Source organism: Protopterus annectens, chromosome 2.part1 (genome assembly GCF_019279795.1).
Source record: "Protopterus annectens isolate FY-2018-M chromosome 2.part1, PAN1.0, whole genome shotgun sequence".
NCBI classification, from domain to species: domain Eukaryota; kingdom Metazoa; phylum Chordata; order Ceratodontiformes; family Protopteridae; genus Protopterus; species Protopterus annectens.
In genome coordinates, this window is record NC_056729.1 from 1,971,849,620 (window position 1) to 1,971,869,580 (window position 19,961).

The 19,961-nt window shown below is 42.3% G+C and overlaps 1 protein-coding gene across 2 annotated transcripts in view; it reads left to right on the top strand.

The window, feature by feature from the left end:
- Positions 1-19,961, top strand: part of TRIM23 (tripartite motif containing 23) — a 759,378-nt gene that overhangs the window by 379,654 nt on the left and 359,763 nt on the right. For both annotated transcript variants that reach the window (XM_044063360.1, XM_044063361.1), the window contains exon 8: positions 3,345-3,474. In XM_044063360.1, coding sequence (XP_043919295.1) covers positions 3,345-3,474 — 130 coding nt within the window. The remainder of the gene's footprint in view (positions 1-3,344; positions 3,475-19,961) is intronic.

The window sequence follows — 19,961 nt, forward strand, 5'->3', positions numbered from 1 at the left end:
TACCTTCTAGCAATCACTCCAGCTAGAAGGATATCCAAGTTATAGGCCCTTATGGCTGTGGAGCCTTTCATCATCTTTCATGCGGAGAAGGTGTCGCTCGGGACCAGTCCATCCTTCATGCCCAAGGTGGTATCCAGTGTGGCTCTTAATCAGTCCATTCATTTGCCAACTTTCTTTCCCAATCCATAGAACAAAGGGGAATGGATTCTGCATTCACCGGATGTGCATAGAGAACTTAGATTCTACTTGGACAGGACTAAAACTCGAAGAAAATCTGAACAACTGCTGGTAGCATTTGCTGCAGGGGCAGAGGGAAAGGCTATTTCAAAACAAACCATTTCTAAATGGATAAGCCATTGCATTCATTTCTGCTATAAGCACCACGGAAAACCTATCCCCCAGGGGATCAGATCTCATTCCACCAGGACTGCATCTACTTCTGCAGCCTTTCTCAGAGGTTTTCCTACCAGGGATATTCTAGAAGCTGCTACCTGGAGTTCAGTTCATACTTTCGCCACATATTATTTACCAATTTTCTCAAAATCCAGAGCTGGCTTTGCGACTGCCGTCTTGCAGGGCCTTATAAGCTGGTCCTAATGCTGCATAAATCCATCCTCCCAACCATAGCTTTGGGAATCTACCCAAATGTAATGACTGCAACAGTGAAACACGAAGAACATAGTACAGTTGTGTACGCTTACCATAAATGTAGATGTTCGAGTGTATTCACTGTTGCAGTCTTGGTTACCCTCCCTTCAGCCCCCTGTTTTTCTCTGACTATACCTCTACTTTCTGTTAAACCAAAAAGGCTTTTAAGCATGGTATTTGCTTTTGGTTGGAGGTATATTTTTGTGTGTTAAAATTTTATTTGCTCCCCATTCTGGGGGCACCTGACATCTGGGGCAAGAAAAACTAAGGTGATGATGTCGGCTGCATGTTTTATATCCCTGATGACCTGACGTCATGGAAGAAGGGACAGCAACTGACGCAGGACCCAAGACTGTTAGTAAGGCAGACTGAGGGCAACCTGCCAGCAGATTACCCAAATGTAATGACTGCAACAGTGAATACACTCGAACATCTACATTTATGGTAAGTGTACACAACTGTACTTTCAGCACACTGTTGGTTGTTCCTTTTAAAGTTGCGCACACAACTGAAAAATGCCTTATAGTTATCCTTAGCCTGGAAGGCTATTTTTGCGTCAAAGTTGGCTTTGGTGGACTTGATTAGTCCCCTGAGTTGCTTGTTAAGACAGATGAGGTAGCTTTTTGTCTTTTGGGCAGAGCCCTTCCTTTTTCTGGAGAGGATTTTCTTGCTGTTATTGTTCAACCTATTTTTATTGGGGGTCCACCAGGTGGCCTTATTTTGGGAGTTTGTCCTAAGTTTATTTTGGTTTGATACTGCTGTTTCTATATAGTTATTTACACGCTTGTAAAGGGTTTCCATAAACATTTCCGCATAAGCCACTGTGTTGTCTGAGTTTGAGTGGGCTTGGAATTTTACTATGCCATTGCTTAATAGAAAGTTGTTAGCCTTGGAAAAGTTCTTAAAGGTTCTGAGGTTTGCTGGGTGATCAGCCTTTATATTTATTTGAATGGTTACCGCTTTGTGATCTCATTTGACCAGTGAGGACATTACACAAGGGAAGGGGGTACAATATTACTTCATATTTGTGAGTACTAGATTCAGGATGTTTCCACCCTCACATGGTGTGCAGAGTAGCTGTTACAGGGTGTTTGCATTAACAAAACCCCAGGAATCTTTGAGCCTGCATGTTGGTGGTTGTGTATATATCCCAGTTTATGATGGGATAGTTGAAATCACACATGAATATTGTGTTGGACTGAATTGTGAATGACTCCAGAACGTTTAAGTACATGGTACGATTATCGCAGGTCATAGTTGTACTACAACACAAAGGTCCCAGACCAAATAAAATGCAAGCAGAAATGTAGTAAATGTGAATTGCTGCAGGATCTGGGCATCCTGTATTACATTCTACTGTATTTTCTACTTGCATTGTATTTGGTCTGGGACCTTTGTCTTGTAGTATAACTCACAGTATTGAGAGAATTATGAATTGCTCCAGGATCTGAGCCTCAATTCTGTCACAATTTTAAGTTGTACTACAAGACTAAGGCCCCCAAACCAAATAAAGTACAAACAGTAAAAAAAGCAGTAGAAGTTAAATAAATTAGGGTAAGGTCCTGCAGCAACTCACAGTTCTCTCACTAATGCTAGTTATTTCACAACACAGTCTATTATGACTTTTCAGGAATTCATATCAGCTGTTAATGTTTCTGAGCAAGGATTCAAATGATGGAACTTTGTGTCAGTACCAAAGGCATGAGAGCGAAATGGCTCTGATATCAGAAAGTCTATTGCTGTACAGGCCTGTCTGTGACAGTGACTCTGTAAATTTTCTTTTGTCGAATGTCTTACTTTTCTGTCTCATTCATTCATTTTTATTTGTTTTGTATTCCTTTATTCCAGGAAGTTAGTTGTTGATTTAGGATTCTTTTTGGTTCTATTCAGGAGTGCTTCCTTTGGCCTATGGAATGAGAAGACTGTATGTAGCTGGGTGCTCCTTACCTCTATATAACCCCAAGCATAAAGTGGGTACTTAACAATAGGAGGTAGATGTTGCCACTACTGCAGCTGATACATTAGCACTGTAGGTATGACCTAAGCATTTTCTCAAAAATAGATTAATTGGGAAGCCACGTAGATAAATTTAGCAAAATTGGTGCTAATTTCATTTTTATGGTTATAAACTTTGGCAACTTCACTTCTGTACTGGAAAAATGTACTTTATCTGAAAAAGTGTTGTTGTGTCTTTCGGCTTATCCCTATTAGGGGTCGCCACAGCAGAACTCTGGTCCGCTAATGTTTGGTAGTGGATTTTTACGTGCCGAGTTACCAGCCCTGACGCACAACCTTCAACGAAGGCACGCCCATTCACGCATGCCTCCACACAGAAGACGCTCTAGCTGAGAATCGAACGGACAACATCTTGGTGTGAGGCGACAATGATACCGCAGCACCACAGATATTAAATTCAACCCCCACTTGCCTAATGCATCTGAAAAATATGGTATTGTATTAGATCAATCGAGTATTACAAGTGGTGGTAGTGATCCTTTCTCTATTCAGTTTTTCAGTTTGTTAATTCCATTATTAAAATTACAAAGCTTGCTTTAGTTGATGCTGTGTTGCTACCAGTCAGAAATTTCCCATGTGTTTGTGTATAGTACATTTTGTTTGATAACTGTATCATGTCATGTAATAAGTCAGTATACATAGACCTGTTATTGCGTATGTTATTTTTTGTACCAACTTAGGACAATCGTGTTCACATTGGTCCAAAGATGGAGATCCGTGTTGTTACCCTGGGGCTGGATGGTGCTGGAAAAACTACAATCCTGTTTAAGCTGAAACAAGATGAGTTCATGCAGCCCATCCCAACCATAGGTAAGTGATGCTTACCAGTGTGACAAAGACGAAATATCTCTGAAGAAGTGTTGCAGCATGAAATACAGCCACGCAGAAATAAAAAGTTACATACATACATAAGATTTGGGATATTTAATGGCACTCTTAAATAAAAAGTAGTTGTAAATTAGTTTTGTGGCACTACCGAAGAGAGAGAGCAGCATTTTCCACTGTATACTTTCATCTGTGACAGGGCTAGGAATTCTTGTGCAGAACCCTTTGCATGTATGCCTGTTTGGGGCTAGTGCCTATATGATGAGGAGGAGGAAGATGAAGCTAGGAAAACAAACTTGACTTCTAACAGAATGAGAGTTGATGATGGAAACAGATATGTAGAGGATGGAGCTCTGTGACTGTACCTGAAAAATGAGGGGAGAAAAAATAAAAAGTGTGGCAGAACAAAGTATCTTACAGTTTTTAAAGCCGTTCCACCAAGGGGCACTTTGATTCTGCCTGATGCACGAAGTGCTTTACTGGGTTTCAGAGTTAAACTTTTAAGTGACTCAAAGCTATATTTAAACATCCCTGGTGTCATCTAGTGTTCCATCTGGATTAGAACCAAAGTCTTCAACGTCACAGTTTAGCTGTATGGTTCCCTCCCATTGGATAACCCAGCTTCCTTCACATCTGTCTCTGAGTTTTGTTCTGTTTCTTGTATGTCATGGACAATTGCAATTAGCCAGGAGTTTTTATACTGTCTGCACTTTACAGTATACAGCCCAATGCAAGCTCTGCCAGTTAGTGAAAGGACTAAAGCTTTGAGTTGTCAAGGACCGGTTTTCTTTGCCAGCAGTGCAGGGTTTAAAGCCCCCCCCCCCCCCCCCCCCCAGTATTAATATAATGTTTTCACTGACAGAGGTAAAATTTAAGGTGTCCTAGTTGTCTAGTGGTAGTGCAGTAGACTAAAGCTCTGTATTGGCAAATTGCTTTGTGTGCTGAAGGTCCTAAGTGCAAAGCTTGTTTACTTGTGCTTTTAAATCTGTGGTATCTAGTGATGTCCTTCTGTTCGTATGTTGCAGTATGCATCACATGAGGGAGTCTACTGCTGGCTGACTTGTACATCCAGCCAGTATATAAAAGTCTAAAGCTACTGCAGACTATGTGCGACGTCGCACACATCTAGTCCTGCGTCGGTCGAAAAGTGGAGTTGGAGTATAAAGCAAACATCAGCAATGCTTCAAGCCTCAGAACTTTTCTGCTGCCAGTCATATCCTCTTCTCTGGTTGTTGCTTGTAAGTGAAGTTGTGGATGTTCATCGTGTTACCCTGCTGCAGTCATCACACTTGGGTTATCCTGTCGTCAGGCGGTCCCGCAGTCGGCCGGATTTCCAAAGTCTTGGTCCGACATCGGTTGCTGTCGCCTCATCCCTGACGTCAGTGTGCCAGGGGTACATATACTGCAACCGACGTCATTATCCCCAGTCTTTCTTGCTGTGCGGTGCCCGAAGCAGAAGCAGTTCTCAAGTGCCAGTCGGCCGACTCCTGAGATTGTCGAATTCGAATTTCAGACCGAAGTCTTCTATAAAGCTAAGTACCCCATTGGGGAAACTTTTCTTGCCTCAGACCGATGTCAGAAAAAGTTAACAATTGTATTTCTTGTGGAAGCAAATACCTCCTAAGGATTTTCATTCTTATTGCATACCTTGCATAGGCCCTGATCACGACGTCACTTCTTGTCGTTTTTGTGCTAGGTTTAATAAGCGTACTATTAAAAGGCGATTTGATTTCGCACGACACTTTTTTGGTAGAAAATTTAACTATAACATGCCGTCGGAGCTACCGACTACCGGCGTACACAAAAACGCAGGGACAAGGACCGACAGCCAAGGCCTAAACCCGATTCCGAGGCCTCGGTTGATCCAGTCTCCGGTCCTCCGGTTATCAGTGAGGCTCCGATGTAGCCCCTGACTACCGCAGTCCTGGAACCTGAGGCCGCTACGGATATTTTGACGGAATGTACTAGGCCGATGCAGCCTTTTACTTCAGGCCCTTCCGACGACATACCTTCTAAGGATGTCGGTGCTTCGGAAACGCCATCGGTTTCTGAGGGTGTTTTCAGACCAATGACTCTGTCAAAACGTTTTCTAAGTCTAAGACTCCTTCTAAAGCTAAAAAGACTACACTTCAGTGTCCTGTCCAAGGCCCTATGCCTAAGAAACAGATGCTCAAAATGACTGAAGATTTGATTTCTCTTATCAGGGGTTCACAGCCTCCTCCTGACAAAAGGCCTAGACAAGAGGAAGATTCTGCTTCTTCTGAGCAACTTTCTATTTCTTCAGATTCCTCTGAAGACCAAGACTATTCCTACTCTCCTTATGAAGATTCTGATGCTGAGGACTCTATTCCCTCAGCTTCCCCTCCTGAAGACTACTCTTTTGGGGAAACTTTACACACTATGAGGGAACATTTCCACTGGGAAGGTCAGGATTTCTCTGATTCCAAGAAAAGGCTCAGAGAGTTTCTTTTACTCCCCTAACACAGACCTCTAGCCATCCCACCTGTTTTGGATATTGTGGATGATGTCTATTTAGAATCCAGTTTCAACCCAGGCTCTCTACCTCCTGCTCCGGCTAAGCCTGACAGATACTACAGAGTACCTGATTCCCACAAATTTCTTTACAAAAGCCCAGTAGCTGACCCAGAGACTATCTCCCAGGGTCCCAAGGGGGGCTAAGGTTTCCATGGCTAAAAACCCAGTACCTTCTGAGAGGGACTCAAGAGCACTAGACAGGTGGGGGAAAAAGGTTTACACCTCAGCCACATTAGCTAGGAGAGCACTAAATTGTCAATTTCATATGCTCAAGTATCAGCAGTTTCTAATCTCTCAGTTAAAACAAAAGATAACCTTCCTTCCCCAACAATCTGAATTGAAAGAAGTATAGGATTTGTTGCACGCCACCAAGCAGGTGGGCAAACATACCTTACAAAGTGGGTTTGATTCTTTGGAGGCCTCCTGCAGAGCAGCTGTCACTGGATCAGTTATACGTAGGCATGCCTGGTTAAAGGAACAAAGTCTACCTGATCATGTCAAAGCAAAACTACTGGATGCACCCTTACAGCAGGATGTTCTTTTTGGAGTTAAAACAGAAGAAGTGCTAAAGAAAATGGAAGATAAGGCGAAATCAATGCAGACAGTCAAAGATTTCCTACAGGTACAACCCCCTCGCTTCAGCAGAAACTGGCCAACAAAAAAATTGGTCCTTTCCAGCCACTGACAGATCTCAGAGGGGTAAATACAGGTGCCCAAGGGGCAGAGGACAACCACAAGCCCAGTATAAACCTCGCCAATGGGGCACTCCAACCCAGAAAGGAGGAGAAGACAGGTCTCAACCCACCAGAAGGCAAACTCAATGACTTGCACCTCAACTGGTCAAACGAAGCTTTTTTGTTAGCCCCCTTGGGGGGAAAACTAGCACTTTTTGCAGACAACTGGCACATGGTCACAAAGGACAAATGGGTCCTAGACATAATTTTACGAGGATACAGATTCCACTTTCACACCTTGCCAATGAAAAGAGGAATGCCAAACCTGCCACTAAATTAAAGGGCAGAGGCTCAGAGCCATTCAACGGGTACCGATTCAAGAGCAAGGCCAAAGATTTTACTCAAGGCTCTTTCTAGTACCCAGAAAGGACAATGCTTGGAGACCAATTCTGGATCTTTCAATTCTAAACACTTACCTACAAGTCCCAAAATTCAAGATGCTAACACTACAGCAGCTACTTCCCATGTTGGGCAAGGAAGCATGGCTGGTAACGTTGGACCTCAAGGAGGCATACCTGCATGTCCCTATCGGACAAAGTTGCAGAAGATACCTCCGTTTCATTGCAGGTTCAACCCATTACCAATTCTCTGCACTGCCCTGTGGCTTATCTACTGTGCCCAGAGTTTTCACAAAATGCCTGGCACCAGTAATTGCATACTGCAGACAAAGAGGAATTGAAATATATCCATACCTGGATGACTGCCTCATCCAAGCAGAAAGAAAAGACATTCTCTTACATCATCTGGCTTTTGTGAAGCATCTACTAAATTGTCTGAGGTACACAGTAAACAAAAAGAAGTCAAGACTAGTACCCTCACAAAAAATGACACTCCTGGGTGCCAGCTTGGACACAACGGCCCAGAAGGCTTATCTTACACCAGACAAACAACTACAACTGACTCAATATTTCAAGACAATGGCAACAAAGACCCAGTTAACTTTCTGCAGGCTTTGGGCTTCATGGCATCTTGCATTCTGATAATACCATTTGCAAAACTGCATATGAGGAAATTACAGTGGTACCTAAAAAGTGTATGGTCTCAACACAGCCACAGCTTGGACACAGTGATATCTCTCATTCCCTGCCTTCAACAGGAATTTCTATGGTGGACACCGGCATGTCACTTCAAGGGTCAGCCTTTCACCTTGCCCCCAACCAGGCAAACTATCACAACAGACGCCTCAGACTATGCCTGGGGGGCACACATGGCAGGGCAATGCATTCAAGGCCTATGGACTGCAGAACAAAGAAAACTGCACATAAATCAAAAAGAGATGCTAGCTATACAAAAAGCTCTGACAGCCTTCAAGGATCTTCTACATCCAGGACAACTTGCAATAAAGACGGACAACACCACAGTAATGTGGTACATAAACAAACAAGGGGGCACACATTCCTACACTCTTTGCAGGCAAGCAATAATCTTATGGAACTCAGCTCTGGCCTACCAAGTCCAGTTACAAGCTCAATTCCTGCCAGGACAGAAAAACACATTGGCAGACGACCTAAGCAGAAACATCAAAGATCCCCACGAGTGGAAGCTAGACCCACAAATATTTACAATGATAACTCAAAAATGGGGCCTACCAAATATAGACCTGTTTGCCAGTCCTCAAAACTACCAACTGACAAAATTTTGTACAAGGACATTCCACCAACAAGCTTGGAAAGTGGACGCTCTCTCCTTCATTTGGAAAAACCTGACAGCATATGCCTTCCCTCCATTACCTCTTCTCACAAAGGTTCTTTTGAAGGTCAAAAAGGAGATACTTGGACTGATTCTCATAGCCGCAGACTGGCCACGCCAGCACTGGTACCCTCTATTGAAGGCTCACAGCCCACCATGGATATTGCCTCAAATACCTCATTTGCTCACGCAGCAAAACAAACAGATTCTACACAGCCAGCTAAAAACCTTAAACCTGGCTGCATGGCGAATCTTTTAAACATCCAACCAGCCCCTCTTTCACAAGCGGTTCTGGATGTTATTCTGGAAGCCAGGAGGCCAAGCACCAGGAAGGCTAACTCGGACAAATGGAAAAAGTTTTCTGCCTGGAACCAAGCTAAAGGCCAAGACACAACTCAGCCTCATATGCCTCACATTCTGCAGTATTTAGCAGAGATGTTGCACTAAGGACTTTCCTTCTCCTCCATTAAAATCCATGCTTCAGCTATTTCAGCTCACTACGACACGAATCCACCTTTATTTTCACATCCTCTTCTAAAGCAGTTCCTCAGAGGGGCAAAAAACATTAGACCACCTAGAAGAGCTCCTACACCAACATGGGACCTCAACTTTGTTCTGGAAAAACTAACGTTACCTCCCTTTGAACCAGCTTTCTCTGCAGACCTTCAATTCCTATCTTGGAAGACTGCTCTGCTCCTGACAATAACTTCTGCTAGGAGAGTCTCAGAATTACAGGCACTAATGGCAGTGGAACCTTTCCTCATTTTCCATCAAGACAGAGTTTCTCTACGAACTAATCCTTCCTTCATGCCTAAGGTGGTTTCCAGTGTTGCTTTAAATCAAACCATCCATCTACCCACCTTCTTTCCCAAATCACAGAACAAAGGTGAGAGACTCTTGCATTCCTTGGACATCCACAGGCAACTTCGTTACTACTTGGACAAAACTAAGGCTTTCAGAAAAACTGACCAGCTCTTTGTATCCTATGCTACAGCTTCTCAAGGGAGGGCTATATCCAAACAAACCATTTCTAAATGGATAGGCCATTGCATACGGTTCTGTTATACCCATCATGGGAAACCAGTTCCTACTACCATTAGATCCCACTCTACCAGGGCAACAGCTACCTCTACAGCCTTTCTCAGAGGGGTCCCTACCAAGGACATTTTAGAAGCTGCAACTTGGAGTTCAGTACACACCTTCACCAAACACGATCACCTACCTCTTTATTCTAAGTCCAGGGCAGGCTTCGCCACTGCAATTCTGTAGGGCCTCATTGCCTCCACTAATCCTCTATGATACCTCCACCCTGCCTTAGCTTTGGGACTCAACCCAAGTGTGATGACTGCAGCAGGGTAACACGATGAACATAGTACAGTTTTGTACCTACCATAAATGTAGATGTTCGAGTGTTCACCCTGCTGCAGTCCAGGTTACCCTCCCTCCAACCCCTCTGATCTTTTGACTAAATCTCTGCTATACCTTACTGATGTATTTGCTTATAGCTGAAGAGATTTTGTGTTTGTACAGTGTTCACACCATTTGGTACTAATTTTGATCACCTTTTTGGGGGCACCTGACATCTGGGGCAAGAAAAACTGAAAATAATGTCGTCGTTTGCAGTATATGTACCCCCTGGCGCACTAACGTCAGGGATGAGGCGACAGCAACCGACGTCGAACCAAGACTTTGGAAATCCAGCCGACTGCGGGACCGCCTGACGACAGGATAACCCAAGTGTGATGACTGCAGCAGGATGAACACTCGAACATCTACATTTATGGTAGGTACAAATCTGTACTATTCCGATCCAGTTAAGTGCCCCATTGTTTTTTTTTTTTTCCTTATTGTTTTGTGTGCTATAGTTGTGGTTGATGTTAAATGTTAGCTAGAAAGGGCATGTGTCAGTGTGGAAGACATATTCCACATAAAGATTCCCACGACCTTTGTTTCTTTTGCCTAGGCCCTAACCATGACCATACCTCTTGTTCAGTTTGCAAGGCCTATGCCCCCAAGACCCTGCACAGTCATCAGCTACCCTTCATTTTTACCTAGAGAACCAATGCCTTAAGCACTCAATATGGAAGGTACATTGGACCCTTCAGGTAAGCCAGTTATTAAGAAGGCTAGGCCTGACTTACCTGCTCCTCTTCCAATCCACTAGGCTGTCTGTCCCTTCTCCCTCCTTTTCTCCTGTTTCTCCACAAATGAGGAATACATTTGAGGTTTCATCCGATGAAGGTGACTCATCTGGAGATGTTTCACTGGCATACTCAACCCATATTTCATCTCCCTTAGGATATACTTCCCCAGAAGAAGACTCAAATGGCACATATTGGGGATATTACTTTAATCGCGGTGGTGGTGCTGCGGTAGCGTTGTCGTCTCACAGTAAGACACTGTCCAGTTCAGTTTTCGGCTAGAGCATCTTCTGCGTGGAGACATGCGTGAATGGGCGTACCTTCGTTGAAGGTTGTGCGTCAGGGCTGGTAACTCGGCACGTAAAAATCAACTACCAATCATTAGCGGACCGGAGTTCTGCTGTGGCGACCCCTAACCGGGAAAAGCCGAAAGACGCAAACAAACTTTTGGAGAAACCATTGTTAAAATGAGGGAGTTATTTAAATGGAATTGCTCCCAGGTGTCAGAAATTCAAAAAAGGTATTGTGACCTTCTGCAGATGGGATTCCCCTTCTCCATCTGCCATCCCATCTGTGCTGGCAGCATTTTTAGATGCCTTTTCAGCAGCTTCTAAGTGCCTTGACTCCCAACCTCCTGCCCCTAAAAGGCCAGACAGGTTTTACAAGTCCCAGAAGATTCCAAATTCTTGTTTAAATGTCCCTCTGCAGACCGAGGCAACACTTTCTGTGTCTGCTGATAAGGCCTCTAAGGTGTTGCCCTCCATTTCCCTTCTCCCCTTAAACAAAGAGAGTAAAGCTAAGGAGAGGTTGGGGAAGAAAGTTTATACATCAGCAGCTTTGGCATTTAGAGCCATAAACTACCAGACCCATATGACAAAATATTCTTTAGCCTTTTTCTCTGATGCCAGTAAGTTAATTTCATAGCTTCCAGGCTCTTCTACATCTTCTCCTGCTGCTCAGAAGCAGCCCTTTCTGGGCAAGCCAGATAGTCCGTGACTACCTGCCTCCTTGCAGCCAGATTCCTCTTTCCTTCCATCTTGATCTTTCTCTTCCTGCTTGGAAGCCGATCACCCAGGACTCTTGGGTCCTCTCCATTATCTTTCAAGGATACTTCATGGTGTGGGAGACTTCACCTTCCTTCAGGGATATTCCACAACCCCCAAAAGAACAGCTGGGTTACTTTCCCAAAGTCATTTTTAGTCTTCTTTCCCAGGATACCATTCAGGAGGTGCCACCTTTCCAAATAGGGAAAGGTTTTTACTCCAGGATGTTACTGGTCCCCAGGAAAGATGGCCCCTGGAGGCCGATCCTAGACTTATCCCACCAAAACTCCTTCCTGAAGGTTCCCACCTTTCGCATGCTATCCTTGAACACTCTACTTCCCCTCATTCTTCCACAGGCCTACATGGTGTCTCTGGTTCAAGGATGCTTGCCTCCACATTCCTCTTCGTCCTCTGTTCAGGAAGTATCTTCATTTTGCTATTGCTTCCTCACATTTTCAATAGTCTGCCTTGCCTTTTGGATTGTCTGGCTCCAGGGGTCTTCACAAAATGCTTAGCTTCTGTCCTAGCCTTTTGCAGATTAAGGGGTATTCAGATTTTCCTGTACCTGGACAATCTTCTTCGCCAGGCTCTTTCCCCAGACACCCTTCAAAAGAATCTGCTCTTCATGGTGTCTCTGCTGGAGGGTCAAGGATTTGCTATCAGCTACCAAAAATCTACCCTGGTTCCTTCACAAGACCATGTTTTCCTAAGATGCAGAATCTAAGCAGAGAGGATGTTGGCTTCCTTACCTCCCCAAAAGGTTCTCTTTGTCTCAATGCCTATTTCCAGGCCCTCATGCCTCTTCAGACCCTGGCTGCCAGGGAGTTTCTCTGCCTCTTGGGCTTTATGGCTTCCACTATTCCCCATCCTAACTCTAGCCAAGCTGCACATGAGGAAATTCTATTGGTACCTTGGGCCATTATGGATGCAACACACTCATCCATTGGAGTTATTTCCCCTTCTTCCATGGTTGAAAAAGAAACTGAACTGGTGGATTCAGCAGGTTACCTTGAATCCAGGCCTGCCCATACAGCCACCCCTTCCCACAGATGCTTCAGACTTTGGATGGGGAGCAACCCTGGCATCCTGGAAGGTTCAGAATTTGTGGTCTCCCTCCCAAAAGAGGGAACACTAAACATAAAAGAGATGAGAGCACTTATTTTACCTCTGCAAATTTTCTAACGTCTTCTTACTCCAGGTGCCCTAAAGTGGTTCACAGATAACACCACAGTCCTTTGGTATGTCAACAAGCAGGGAGGAACCACTTCTTATCTCCTGTGCAGACTGGCTGTCCAAGCTTAGGAGTTAACCTCTTAGCGTCAAGTCACCCTCCAAGCAGTCTACATTCCTTTCACTAAAAATTTTGTGGCAGACATGTTGAGCAGGTCCTTGACTCAATCCCAGGAATGGATGTTACACAGGGATGTGTTTCTGGACATTGTCCATCAGTGGGGTACACCTCAGGTAGATCTTTTCACCTCCACTATGAACAGACAACATCCAAAGTTTTGTGCCAGAGTTCCAAATCCTCTTGCATTGAAGGTGGACGCCCTATCCTTTTCTTGAAAAAGGATGTTTCTCTATGCATTCCCCCCTTCCCGCTTCTCCAAAAAGTCCTGTTGAAGATCCAACAGGAGCAACCAAAAATCTTGTTGGTGATTCCCTTTTGGCAAAGACAGTTACCTCACAGAGTGGATCTGTTCAAACAGGACAAGGGATCTCCAGTACATCCACAGATGTTAACTCTACAGCTGACTCTGTGGACAATAGGGTTTTGATCCCTTTCAGACACCTTTTCTCTGAGGACGTGCTCCAAGTTCTGCAGGAGGCCAGAAAACACAATACTAGGAAATCCTACATTTTCCAAATGGAATAGATTTTCCATCTGGTCTTTCTAAGGATGTACAGCCACTGCTGGTGGATGTTCCAGTGGTTCTGTCCTACCTGTGTGAATTATTGAAGAGTGGATTATCATACTCTTCAGTAAAAGCTCATCTTTCCACAATCTCTACATGTCTGCGTATGACTCCTGCCTTAGCTTCAAGGCTGGAAGTTTGTTTTCCTGAAAGGCATCCTTCATATCAGACCACCAAGGAAACCAGTTCTTCCTCCTTGATCTAAATTTTGTTCTAGAAAAACTTAACCTGGCCCCATTTGAACCAGCAAGTCCTTCTCCTTCATTCAGCATTGCACCTGGAAAACAGTTTTTGTGGCCATCACCTCGGCCAGAAGGTTCTTAGAACTTCAGGCACTGATGGCCTCCTCCCCCTTTACTGTTTTCCACAGGAATAGGATCTCCTTATGCACTAAAAATCTTCCTTTATGCCCTAGTTGTTGAATGAGTTGTAACTCAGTCCATTAATCTGCCCACCTTTTTCCCATCTCCACAATCGTCCTGAGAGGAATTTACACACCTCGGATGTGCATAGACAACTCTGATTTTATTTAGATGAAACCAGACCTGTTAGGAAATGTGTTTAGTTTTATTTCCTGTCATGCTAGGGCCCTGGGTAGGCCAGTTTCCAAGCAGACTGTTTCCACTTGGATTTCTCAAACCATTTCCTTTTGTTGTGTGTCTCATGGAAAAATTCTTACTTCCCCAGTAAAGGCACATTCCACTAGAGCTGTGTCCTCTTCTGGTGCTTTCTTCAAAGGTCTAGACACCACTATATTAATAGCAACTACCTGGTCTTTTGTACACACTTCCACAAAAGACTACAAGTTGGATGGCTTTTCCAGGTCTAGAGATGGTTTTGTGAGGGCTGTTCTGCAGGGGTTTGTAGAGAGTGCTATTGCCCCTCTGCCCAGTTGTTGTTCTGCATGAGATTTGGTATTCACCCTCATGTTGATGTCCTTTTCTATATGTTGCAGTATTCTTTCCTCTCTGCCTTCCCCCGATGCTTGCTTGTATACTGGTTGTGTGTTTCCTCACACTTTTCAGACCAGTGTTCTTCCTGGGCATTCACTTCTGAGGCTTGGTGCATGCTGGCATCTGCTTTATACCCTATGTCACTTTATGACCGACGCAGGACTAGATCTGTATGCTTTGTTGCACATACTCTACAGTAGCTTTAGACTTTTGTATACTGGACGGATATACAAGTCAGCCAGTGGCAGAGACTCCCTCATGTTATGAATACTGCAACATATAGAAGAGAAAGACAATTTATGGTTATGGTAAGATTTTACACAACTATTCTTTCCCCCCTGCCTATCCATCTGTTGTGCTGCTAAACCTGTTTTATTAACTTTTTAAATGATGTTTAGTGTAATATTTCATAAATATCCCTGGTATCTAATGTTCTCCCCATAATGTAATATTTGCTCATTCGTCTAGGAGAGTTTACAGGTATGGGCAGTCCCCCACACATGCAAACACGCAGCTTTCTTCACCTGATCACACTCACAGAAGCACTAACCCAATCGCTCTCTCTCTCTATACACATGTGCGCGCACACACACACACTTTTTCTCTTTCACATGAAGCCACTCGCTCGTCTGCATAAACGCACATATGCAGCCATTTACATGCACATACTTGTTCACAACCTTCTGCTCCACTCTGTCCACTAAACTTCCCAGCGCTTAACTGTAATGTGGTTTCACCCATTGAAAGTAATAGATGAATGCAAACATTTGGCCAAGTTAACTTGTGCAGCTGAATGATTCCTTGATTACCTTGGCTTCATAAATGGCCTTACCAAAGTCATTTCCAAGGTTACAGCTGATTAGGACAGGCTACTCAGTCAGAATGCCTGATTAGCATTTACTCAGGATGAGGAGATGGATGGCCCACCATGGTGGCCCTGCAGACTTGGTAGGATCACCGCAGTGGTCCTCTTTCTTACTGGAAAGAGCTGCCACCAGTAGTCACAATCCATATTAAAGCTTACCACTGGCAACAGCCCTTTCTGAATTTGGTCCACTGTCTGTTACTTCAGAAAAAAATAAGAAACAGGAAATCCTACTGCATTATTTACTAAAATGTAAATAGTGTGCATAATAAAATATACACACAAAATTTAGTTATTTTATTTATTTGCTTTCAGTTACCAGTAATGTCTGACTGGGCAAAGACCCTTTTCAGCTGATGCCCAAGGAGAAAAGCTCCATGTTGCATACATTTGAATAGGAGGTTAGCATGAGAACAGTAAAAAAACATCTAATACTGATGTATGTGCAATTTAACAGGTAGTCATCATGTTACATACTGTAGTGCATATGACATATGATTTTCCATACATGTATAGAACATTCAGCATTATTTTGCAGTATATGTGTACAGGCAAATTTTATTTTTAGTTCAATGGCAAAGAAGGCATATATATGTAAAATATACATATATATATATATATATATATATATATATATATATATATGCCAATGCTTTGGTCGATAGTGTGTTTAGCCATCTACTTTTAGTTAATGGGTATGAGAGGTTGCACAATTTTTGGTGCTTGGGGAATCTTCCCCTTCCCTGATTTTGTGCGATCTCAGTCTCAGAGTTAGTATTTATAATTAGCATTAGGGTGGAGGGTGCAGGGCAACATGCCTTCCTGCAAAAAACATGTTTTTTTTGTCATGTTTTATTTTACGTTTTGCATGTGCCAAGGCTGTTTCTTATCACGTGTGTAGTGCTGCATCCACATTTGTGTTTGATGTACTGTACAGTGTGTGTGTGTGTGTGTGTGTGTGTGTGTGTGTGTGTGTGTGTGTGTGTGTATATATATATATATATATATATATATATGTGTGTGTATATATATATATATGTATATATGTGTGTGTATATATATATATATATGTGTGTGTGTGTATATATATATATATATATATATATATATATGTATATATATATGTGTGTGTGTGTATATATATATATATATATATATATATGTGTGTATATGTATATATATATATATATGTGTATATGTATATATATATATATGTGTATATGTATATATATATATATATATATATATATATATATATATGTATATATATATATATATATATATATATATATATATAAACGTGTATGTGTACGCATATGTATATGATTAAAATGCAGTTGAGACCTGTAACGAGGAGAAAATGTGAGTAGATTTTTGTGGTGTGTTTGTCTGACTGCATAAAGAGAAAATTAATAATGGGGTTGTTAGGATGGGACTGATTTGTTGACAGGTGAGTTTCCGTTTTCATTTATACCTACACTTCCCAAAATTGAGTAGTAATATCCTAATCATCTTACAATATTGCAGGTCAAATGATCCCAAAATCTAAAATAAATACTGCCATTTAAAAGTAAGAACTGTCACCCAAAAACAGAACTGCAGTGAGAAAAAAAAGGAAAGAAGGAATTTAAGTCTTTTGGCTTTTCCCGGTTAGGGGTTGCCACAGCGGAACTCCCGTCCGCTAATAATTGGCAGTGAATTTTTATGGTGCCGAGTTGCCAGCCCGACGCCCAACCTTCAAAGAAGGCATGCCCATTCACGCACGCACCTACATGCATGTCTTTAACGTCACTTGACCACAGAGAAAGCGCTCCAGCCGAAAATCGAACGGGAGAACCTCTTGCTGTGAGGCATCAACGCTAACTCATGCACCACCACGGCCTACAAAGAAGTTTAATAGTAATAAAATTTTAAAAAAATTAAAAAATTCCCAGTCCCAACAATAAAAATAGTGGAGGGGAGTGCTCATCCTACCGTGTGTATACATAATCTAGTCTTTAAAGAAAACCCAAAAAAGACCAGGAAAAAAAAACAGATTTCATATAAAGAAGATAAAAGCACATTAAAAGATGTAACCTACTAATCCCTTGCTTTTCTACCACTAAATGCACCAAGTGCCATAACTAAATTAATTACATTAAAATAACATTAAAAAAAATAAACAAGCTTTCTAATTAAAAAAAGTGTACATGTGAAGATGAAGACTCCAACTTCTTCCACAAAATTTTACTGCATTTCTGATTCTGCATCCATTCTCTTGGCTGACTTTTCAAAAGTTCGGCTGTGTCCGCAAGTTTTAAAAGAAGCTACAAACACTAATGCATGCTGTGCTGGTGAATGATCTCTCCCTTATAATTCTCTATCTCCCAGTCTGAGTCCCAAGCCTAGCAAACTTTAATGCAAACAGTACAAAGCACTCTCCTAAAATTTAAATAAATAAATAAATAAATAAATAACCATCCTGGCCTGATGACTTCAGAGCAGACTGAAAAGGATGGGTATAAAAAAGTATTTTCCTCAAAGCCCTAAAAAAAATCAGCACAGAAAAAATAATGTCAGTTAACTTAACCTGCAGTAACTTTGACTCCTCATGCTGAAACGTTTTCACAGAACCTGCGTAATGCTAGAGGTTAATGCTGTCAGCAAAGGAAGTAATGCTTAAACAGATCAGAATTAAATGGAAAACCTAACTATGCAAGGGGAAAAAAAAGATGGTCACTGTCCACCTAAGTTCCCAAACTCCGAACAACTGGGTCAACTTTAGGGGAGTATTGTTCATTTGGTAGTTCCCTGGAGTAGATAATTTCCCAAAGGATACAATAATGCATTTTTGGTATTTGGTTTCAGACCATGATTTTGGCACCATTTACTTAAGACAAACCTTCCTGTAGGATTGCTAAGTCATTTGAGGATTCAGTGTTTGCTCATAGCTTACAGTCATCTGCAAATGTAGTCAGCCACAGCCCTTGTGTATTGGCTTTTACTTCAGAAAAGGTAGATGCCTAACAAAAGAGGTCCCTGTGTGACTCGAATGGTAACTGGTCTCTTTCTGGAGGTAACGTCACCCATTTTGATTATCTGCATTCTGTCTGTGATCCAGTTGACAATCCATTGCAGACATACGGATTTATTCCCAGCTTATTTAGCTTTTCTACTAGGCCTGTGTGGGAAATTGTGTCCAAAAGTTTTTGCCAGATTGAGGTATGCAGTATGTACCACTTTGCCTTTATCCATTGCCTTGGTGACTTTTTAAAAAAATCCACTAGGTTGAGTAAGCATGACCTGCCCTAAACCAGTTTAAATTGCGACAGGTCCAGTGTTTGGAGGATCCCTATGTCCTGATTATTTCTGTGACGAGTCTTTCCATGGCTTTGCATAGTAGACTGGTCAGACTTAAGGGTCTGTAATTGCTTGGGTATGTGGAAAGTCCACCCTTATGTAGAGGAAGGACTGTAGACATTCTCCATTTGCTTGGTACAAAACCTATTTGGAGGCTGAGGTTGAACAGTGTTGTTAGAAGTTTAGCTAAATCATGCTTCGTACTATTTAAGATGCATCTAGGGATATTGTCAGGACCCATCAATTCAGTACTTTTAGCTTTTGATAGCACTTTTAGGACTTGATCTTTTGTGATCGCTGCAAGTGAGCCAGTTCCAGGTATATCTTGAGGTACAGATGGAGGGGAGAGAGAGAGAAAGTTAGAGCTAAATTTATTGGCCAGTAGGTTCACTCTTATCTCCAGCCTCAGTCTAAGTAACCTCTTTCTTAATCAGCACAGTGCATTGCTGCATTGTACTTTTGAGATTACAAACATAATTAAAAAATGCCTTGTGATCGTCTTTGATCTGGGTAGTTATTTTAGCCTCAAACTTGGCTTTGGTAGATTTTATTAAGCTCTTCAGTTTGTTTATTTCACTGATAAGGGCTCTAACATTCTGGGAATTACTTTTGGTGAAAATTGTTTTCCTTTTTTATAAAACTTGTTGATATTGTTCCACCATGTGAGTTTGTTTCTGGGGTTTGCCCTGCACTGGCTTCTACGGGGTACAGCTGCATTTCTGCAGCTATTTTCATGCTGTTATAGTGTGGGAATGAACATTTCTGTACTTTCAGTGGCATTAACTGGGTTTAGTGGGGATTTGAACTTGCCAGTGTATCACTTGGGAGTAGATGGCTAGTTTTAAATAAATTTGTGGTTACCTTGGGTGGAAGGGATCTCTGTTTCAGTTTTATTGTGAAGGAGACTGATTTATGGTCAGACCTAACAAGTGATGAAGATCAATGGATGGTGCAAGATCCTCCTATATTATTAATGACAAGATCATCCCTCTAGTGGGTACTCTGTGCCAGGGCATTTGTATTGACAAAGTTCAGGAATCTTTGTGGTGATGTAGGTTTCCCAGTCTGTAGTTGGATAGTTTAGATCACCTAGAAAATGGTATTGGGCCTTATCCTGGGCAATTCTAATTCCAGTAGATAGACATTGTGGCTTTCTTTTGTCATAGAGGGAGTTCTACTGCTAGCTTAATGTATGGTACATGAGCTTTCTGATGGTTATTTGGACGTGAAGAAGCTCTAGTGCATCATGCTGTTGGA